At 44.6% G+C, this 7,975-nt stretch overlaps 1 protein-coding gene across 1 annotated transcript in view; it reads right to left on the reverse strand.

Annotated features, from left to right (window-relative positions):
- Nucleotides 1-516: 516 nt before the first annotated feature.
- Nucleotides 517-7,975, reverse strand: part of zbtb18 (zinc finger and BTB domain containing 18) — a 9,890-nt gene continuing 2,431 nt past the window's right edge. The window contains exon 2 of the mRNA XM_067610500.1: nucleotides 517-5,275. Within this exon, the coding sequence (XP_067466601.1) occupies nucleotides 3,561-5,258 (1,698 nt within the window). The 5' untranslated portion in view covers nucleotides 5,259-5,275 and the 3' untranslated portion in view covers nucleotides 517-3,560. The remainder of the gene's footprint in view (nucleotides 5,276-7,975) is intronic.

A 7,975-nucleotide genomic window follows, 5' to 3' on the forward strand; every position in this document is an offset into this window, starting at 1 on the left:
ATTCAATATTTAGTTCATTTTAATGGCAGTTAAGAATTTGTTCACAGCTTTAGGTATAATTACACATTATGATGTAAAAAAAAGTAGCTGTGACTGCTTCGATTTCATCCATGAAACAAGAAAAACCAAACAAAACTTCACACATAGGTTGAATTTCAAGATTCTTATAATTTATTGCAGTTTGCACACAATTTAAAAATGTCAACAACAGCACACCAAAAATTACAAAACTAAACACAATTAGAATTTACTCCCCTTGAGAAAAACAAACAAAAAAAAAAAAAAATCAACCCAACTATGATTGTCAAAGCTAAAAATGACTAAATCTGAAAAAATAACATAAAGGTAAAGAATTTTTTTTTTAATCTCGAGGGGGAGCAAATATATCTGAATCAAAATCTGCTTGTTTTTTCCCAGACAGTGATTGTCCTTTTTCAAAACAGACTCAATCATATCACGCCCCCCCACCCTCCCGCCCGTCTGTCTTGACATTTATTTTTATACCTTGCTTTAAAAAAAAAAAAAAAAAAAAAAAAAAAAAAAAATCTCCCCCCTTTGTTTTCAAGTAAGCACAGCAAAAGATGGAGATGTCTCGTCAGGGTGGTTAGTTCAGAGCGTCTTGAGCAGTTGACTTCACTCCCACAACTCCACCCCACACTCACACTTAAAAAAAAAAAAAAAAAAAAAAAAAAAAAAAAATTAAAATAATAAAACAGCCCGGACTACAGCAGTTTAAGGCGGTCAAGTACAACCAGAGGAACAGAAACAAAAAACAGAAGTAATGATGAAAACAACAGCAGGATGGAGAGAGCCCATATGCAGAGACGCTGCCAGTGAAGAAAGAACGTTTTGAGAAAAAAAAAAAAAAAAAATGAGACGACGCGGTGCAAACTGCCGCAATGTCACCCACACTGTTGCATTGGCAGAGCCTGTAGGTGCCACCAGATGACAGGGCGGCACACAGAACCCCACACGTACGCACAACCACCCCACCCACCACATGCACGTCCACGGGGGCATGAACACACACGTATACACACAGATCTGAGGGTTTGATACCGAAGGAGTGCCAGTGAGGGGGGGGGGGGGGGGGGGAAATGTGGAGCGTTCACTTTTCAGTATCTCTGTGTCAAATGTTTTTGGATTGTATAAACGCTTGACCAGTAGTTTTAAAATCATCAACAAAAAGAGGTTAAAAAAACTGAAAAATTAAACTGATGTAGCCCCAACCCAAAATACAACATTCACATACAAAAAGAAAAGACTTTTCCAATCACATGATCAAAATATAATAAGACATCATTTTCTGATAAATTCAATAAATTCCATGAATTTATACATGATTTTAAACAGCTATTTTTCCAATGCTCTACAGTATCAAATACTTCCATAGCGTCAGAAATGTTTTTTGTTTTTTTTTTAATAAAGGCATCTTTTCAGCAAAAATTCTGATTTCATGTCTTTTAGCTTAAAAAGGTGCATTCAGGCATGCCAATTCTCTCCCATCTCAAAGTAAGGATTATGTTTTAAGTGGAAAACACACACACACACACACACACACTCACACACACACACACACAAACATCTTCACACCGCTGCATCCAATGTGAAAAGCACTGCACTGAGTTGGGTGGGTATTTGCACTGAATCAGCACGGCCCCGCTCAGCTCAGCTCAGCACATCTCGGCTCAACGCGACACAACAGTGTGACAAAGATATCTGACCCTTCAACTTTCAGCAGGACAGCTCAGTTTCAGCCTCTCTCCTTCTTTTTTTCTCTCTCTCTCTCTCTCTCTCTCTCTGTGTCCTTCACACTTTAGCCAAGTCAGAGCCACGTAACTGCACTCAACAGACCTGAAATAAGTGCCCAATGAGCAGAAATTATTAAGAAATGGCTTGACCACGCCTAGAGCTGGAGAGGACGGAGACAGAGATGGAAAACAAGCATACAGCAGTGGAGAAATTTAACGCCTGAGGAGGAGCAGGAGGAGGAAGTGCTGGGTGGACGTACAGTAGATCTTCAGTAGGTTAAATTGACTGATAATAGCCAAGTCACACGCTCATAAACACACACACACACACACACACACACACACACACAGCAGAGAGATCAGTGCATATAGACACAGGCTTTAAAATGCTTCATCATATCGCTTCAACATCCAACGGAAACACATTCGGTAACATTCTTCTAGGAGCCCAGCGACAGACCTATGACGAGTATAAAAATTCCAACTTAACCTTTTCACTGTCAAAAGTGTAATGTTCAAACATTTCTCCGCCACCCACTCCCACCCCCTCCCCAACCCCTCCCCCCGATGCAAAAACCACAACTTAAAGGTTTAAGACAAAATCAAAATTTCATGCATTTTTTTCCATAGTCGTGAGAAATATATTCAGTTTTTCAACAGACCGCACCCTGGAGTAGTATTCACAAAGAAAAGAAAAGGAAAGCCCGTTGTCAAATATTTGATCAATTACAATGTGTACAGTAATACAGCAAATTCACATTTTTATTTTAAAATATACAAGTTTGGACGTCATGCAACAACAGCAGGTCCCATTACAAAAAAAGTAACAAAATAATAATAATAATAATCATTAATTTAAAAAAAAAAATTAAGATTTAAAACTATAGCAGAACAATATACAACAACCTTAAATTAAATACCTTTTCAACAAGAGATGTTTTAAAGACTGCCAGCTAGATTTAAGAAAAGAATTCTATTAATAACAATAATAATAATTATCATAATAATTTGTAAAGGTCTTTTCATTTTTAGAAAATACTTCAAATTGATTGGAAGTGAAAAAAGGAGACTGTGCATTGCATGAGTGCCATCAGTTCGTCTGTCAGTCAGTCAGCTTTCCCCTGAACACACAACACCAAAGAGCTAAACAAGAGAAGCGGGGAGCGCTTCGCCACAACACCTCCATGCCAGTAGAAAATAAAATTAATACACACAAACCACACTCATACACGCTCACGCACGTCAGGTGAAGTTTTTGCCAGAGTAGTGCAGTATCGCACGCACACACATTTCTTCAAACTGTGTGTGGTGGTTATCGACTCGTGGTGATCACAGTACCCGTTTAGTGTATTGTAATGCTTTTTCACTTCAGTGTGTTCGACCTGAACTCCTGCCGTGGTGTTTGCTGTCTGTGGAACTGGGACCAATACGTTGGCCAGCGTCGGAGTGATGTGTCAGAGATGAAACACAAAGTGGAAACTCTTCAAAAAGGCGAGACCTTCTCACTGGGACCCATGTCCTTAGACGCAATGAAAGCCACCGAACAGAACTTGTGCCAATAAAAAATAAGTATTCAGAATAAAATAGAATAAAAACAAAGTTCCCCAAACAACAACAAAAAAAAACTCAGTAGTAACATTTTCATGTGCTATTAAAGTGCAATTGAATGAGATTTTGCGACATACAAGAACATGACTCACTTAAACCCCGAATAACAAACTTTGCCACCTGCCTATCACCTCCCCACGCCTCTCTGCCCTTCTTTAACTCTCCGCTCTCTTTCCCTTTATCCACCCCAGCAGTCTGTATCTACTTCCACAGTTCCTGGGAGCTGTCCTCAATCGCCCAATCCCTGACATTGGGCAGTGCCAGCGGTTCACTCTTCACTGACAGCGAGTTGACCAGTTCGCAATGGAACTTGCGGATGTGTCGGTAGAGGTCCCCAGACTGCGTGAAGCGCCGTTCGCACCACTTACAAGCATGCGGCTTCTCACGCGTGTGCACCACTGCGTGACGGCTGAGGTTGTGTGAGTACTGGAAGCTCTTGCCGCAGGTGGTGCAGGTGTAGGGTTTCTCGCCGGAGTGTGTCCGCTCGTGGCGCTTCAGCGTGTACATGCAGGAGAAGGTCTTGCTGCAGATGGTGCAGGTGGGCACATTGACGTCTCCGGCGGGCTTGGAGCGGATGCCCTCCTGCTCCCTGAAGTGGGAGCTGAGGTGAAGCTGGAGGATGTGCGGGGAGGGGAAAACCTTGTTACACAGCGGGCACATGAAGATCTGGGTGTGTTGAGCTGACAGCATGTTGGAGACGTAGGGCAGCAGGGAGTTATCCATGCTGGCTGCCTCGGCCTGGGCGCGCTCATTTTCACCGCCCAGTATGTCCTCGTCATCTGCTGTGGCCGAGGGCTTCTCGTCCCGCTCCAGCTCTGAGGCCAGAGAGGCCTCTCGCAGAGCGGACAGGTGCGCTTCCAGGCCGAGCCTCCTCTGGGCCGACAGCGGCCCTCCGACCCCGTGGTGGGTCAGGCCCCCATTGGTGCTGGGAACCGTTGCCTTGGTAATGCCGCTGTGCTCCATTTCGTAGTCCCCACCGCCCAGTTCCTCTTCCTCTTCTGAAGCCACGCCCCTCTCCACCTTCACCCTCACAGCCAATGGACTTTGGAGGCTGTCTGGTGTAGCTGCTCCGCTGAAATAGGACTGGTGATGGTTACTGTGGTTGCTACCGGCAATCGGCTTGACTGACAGGTCCAGGACACAGTCAGCCGCATCATTTGATACCCTCCTGCCCCTGTGCCCTCCACGAGAGCTCACAGAGCGGTGGGACCTCTGGGAGTGAGATCCAGTGGAGCTGGTGGGGCTGCCGGCCGGAGAGAGGAGCTTCCCTCCCTCCCCCAGCCCTTCCCCACCCTGCGTCTCCGCCTCGCTGTGGCCTGGGCTGGTTGTAGCAATGGCTGGTGTCCCTGGTCTGTCAGCGGACGGCAGCCTCAGCCACAGTGGTCCTCCCTCTGCCTTCCCCTCCTCCTCTTCATCACTGTGCAGCAGGTCAGCAGTAGCAGGCCGGCCTGTAGAACCGTCTGACAGACTATCGGCCTTATCGGAACAGCTGGATCCACCATCATCCTCTCTGCGCGTGCTATCTGCCTCCGCTGTGGCCTTCTGCTTCAAACGTTTCTTACACACCTTGACAATGTCATACATGTGCAAGTAGCTGGCCGCTGCCAGCACATCCTCTACGGGAAGATCCTGGAACTGCAGCTTGCCCTCATACATGAACTCCAGGAGCAGGGAAAACGCCGGGGCTGTGACGATGTCGCTGTTGAGGTGCACCACATCTCTCTTGTCCAGCTGGTCCTTGTAGAAGAGGTGAAAGTACATGCTGCAGGAGGCCAACACAGCACGGTGAGCACGGAACTGGGCATCGCCCACCAGCACCGTGGAGTCACACAGGAAGCCCTGGTGCCGCTGCTCGCTCAGACACTGGAGTAAATGTCTGCTGTGGTCTGGGAACTCCATCCTGCCGTCCTCATAACCTGCAGCCATACAGAGACAGAGTCAAAGTTAGATTTATGTCTGATAAAAGTCTCAGTATCCATGATGTCAGATTTTAAATTTATAACTATTTTTGACGAGGCCTTGAAAAGTTTTAAATAAAATTTTTGCTTCAATAAAGGTAAATACGCAAGAAAAGAGAACAGTTAAATGTAGATGAAATCCTACAAAAGACCATTTAAATTCAGAGAAAACATAAACAGAGATTCTAATGAGAGACAAAACAACAGACTTGATTTAATTTCCAAATTAAATGTGTCTGTGGTAAAATTCAAGTTAAGCGTAGAGATCATGGCACTGTTTATATCATCACTTAGGCTTTTGTGGTGACAACAAATTTTCTGCAAACAAAATTATCTCAAATGTGGCCAATAAAAAAAAAAACAGAGAAATGCGAGACAGAAGAGACAAAAAACACATATGGCATGAGATGCTGAAAACAGACCACAGACAAGACGACAAGCAAGCGAAATAAACACACCAGGAGAAGGTAGGTCAGTAAAAAACAGGAACCCAGAGAAACAAAAAAAACAACACGACAAAACATGCAGCAAAGATACCTTACATATTCAAACTCTATTAATATTTTCCATGTGTACTAGATAATCCAACATCAACAGAAATACCTCTGCTGCTCAAATTCAGAAACACCATGCAGGTGCCTGTAGGGTCACGCATACATTCCTCCGTATGATTCAAAATGTTCATTTTATTTCTCTAATACTTTATGAAGTGTAAATAAAAAGCAAACGGACAAAAATAATAGTATTTCAAAACTGTAATAAAATAATCACTAGTTCAGTTTTTACAGAGAAAGACTTAATCACAGGTAAACCACCAGCGACAGATTCTTCTACTCTGTCTCTCCGCTCTCTCTGTATCTCTCTAACTCCTCCTCTGCCTGCACTCCTGGATTGTCGCTGCTCCTACGCTGGTTATTTTTATTAACCCACTTTGGCCTGGCCTGGCACAGCCCTTTTAGGTAACCGGCTTTCAGCTGTACACACTGTCCTCACGTACACAACACACACACACACACACACACTTAGTACCAGCCTACCTACCAACCACCTCCACAGGCTAAGTCGAGCAGGAAAACTGGCCAATTGAAATAGCACTGCCGAAAACAAAACAGCTTGTCCCTCATTTAACCTGCGAGTGCCGGCTTTAGGTGTAAGATTAAAGGTGCAAAAAAAAAAAAAAAAAAAAAGGAAAAAAGGCAGAAAAACTTGCAGCGATGCTCTTCAAGTATCCTTAAATTTATCTAGTCGATAAACTACTGTATCGTCGGATGTGAAAGACGACAGGAGAAGATAGCGAGAATAAAATCTGTAAAATCATTAAGTCCCACCTGTTAACCAAGTCGATTTGTCCTGCCTGAGAAAATACATCGGTCCCGCTCTGCACTGTGTTAACCAAAGCAGTTAAATCACCTCATTTGAATGAAGCTAAACCAAGAATGTCAGTGTGTGTGTGTGTGTGTGTGTGTGTTTGTGTGTATGTGTGTGTATGTGTGTGTGTATGCGCTCGCCCTCCGGCTCATTCAGACTGCTTTTAATGAGGGGGCTTACGGGGACAAGGGTGTACCACCTCCCACCTCACCCCCCCCCCCCCCCCCTCTTCCACCCCCTCTGTCCAGCCAAACCCCTCTGTCACCTCCTCCTTCCACACACATACACACTATCCCTCACTCACGCACTCCCTCCCATCTGAATCTTACAAGAAAAACCCCGCACATCCGCCCCGTGGTAGAAGCTGCCCTCTTCCTCAACCCCCCCCCCCCACCTCCCCACCTCCTCCGCCCACCACCACCACCACCACCACCACCCAGAAGAGAAGATTTACAATACAATCACTGTAAGTGCCCTGCTCGTCACAGCATCAATCCTAATCCTTAAAGATGGCTAAAAATAAAGACGGCAGTGGCGGCGGTGGGGAGGGAGCCCTCGGCGGAGGCTCAGGAGGGCAGCAGCCCGTCACCCGGCCCGGCCAGCCAGCTCAGGCAGGGGTCTGAGAGAGACACAGAGAGGCAGGGAGGGAGAGGGAGAGGCTGGGACGGCCAGGGAGGGAGGCTTACCCACATCTGATCCAGCTGACGGGGGCCATATGGCAGCTGCTAGCCAGATAAAGAGATTAAGACTAGGAGGGAGTGCGATTACAGCTGTCTAGCCAATTCAGGCAGCTCAAATCTGCAACTTCTAAATTAGTCTCCTCTACTCCAGCCGACAGGAGGGGAAAAAAGTGGGTAGAGTAGACCGCACATGCTTTCAAGTAATTTTACAGCGAGTTAGATTTAACCGGGAGAAAAAAACAGATTAGATGACGAGGATTAAACAACTGCTCCTTTTATTTACATTATTTTATCAACTAAAAAATTAGAGTATTTTACTGTGCTGAAATTTAACTAATTAAAAAATGACTAGATTTTTTTTTTTTATTAAAATGTTTTTTAAAAAGCATTATTTTTAATAATGAAAGAACTTTTCTATTACTTGGGAAAAACAAGAACTGAGCTCTATTGAAAAAATTGTTTCCTCACTTGTAACTTTGCTTTCAATTAATGAGTTTCCGGACAAAAATGCCTGACGACACAAATAAGGAACAGAACGAGAGTTTTAAATGCATCTCTCTCTCTCTCTAGACAACAAAATAAATACACAGCAGAGTGTTCCCGGACTGCA

This window comes from Thunnus thynnus, chromosome 14, assembly GCF_963924715.1.
Source record: "Thunnus thynnus chromosome 14, fThuThy2.1, whole genome shotgun sequence".
Taxonomy (NCBI): Eukaryota; Metazoa; Chordata; class Actinopteri; order Scombriformes; family Scombridae; genus Thunnus; species Thunnus thynnus.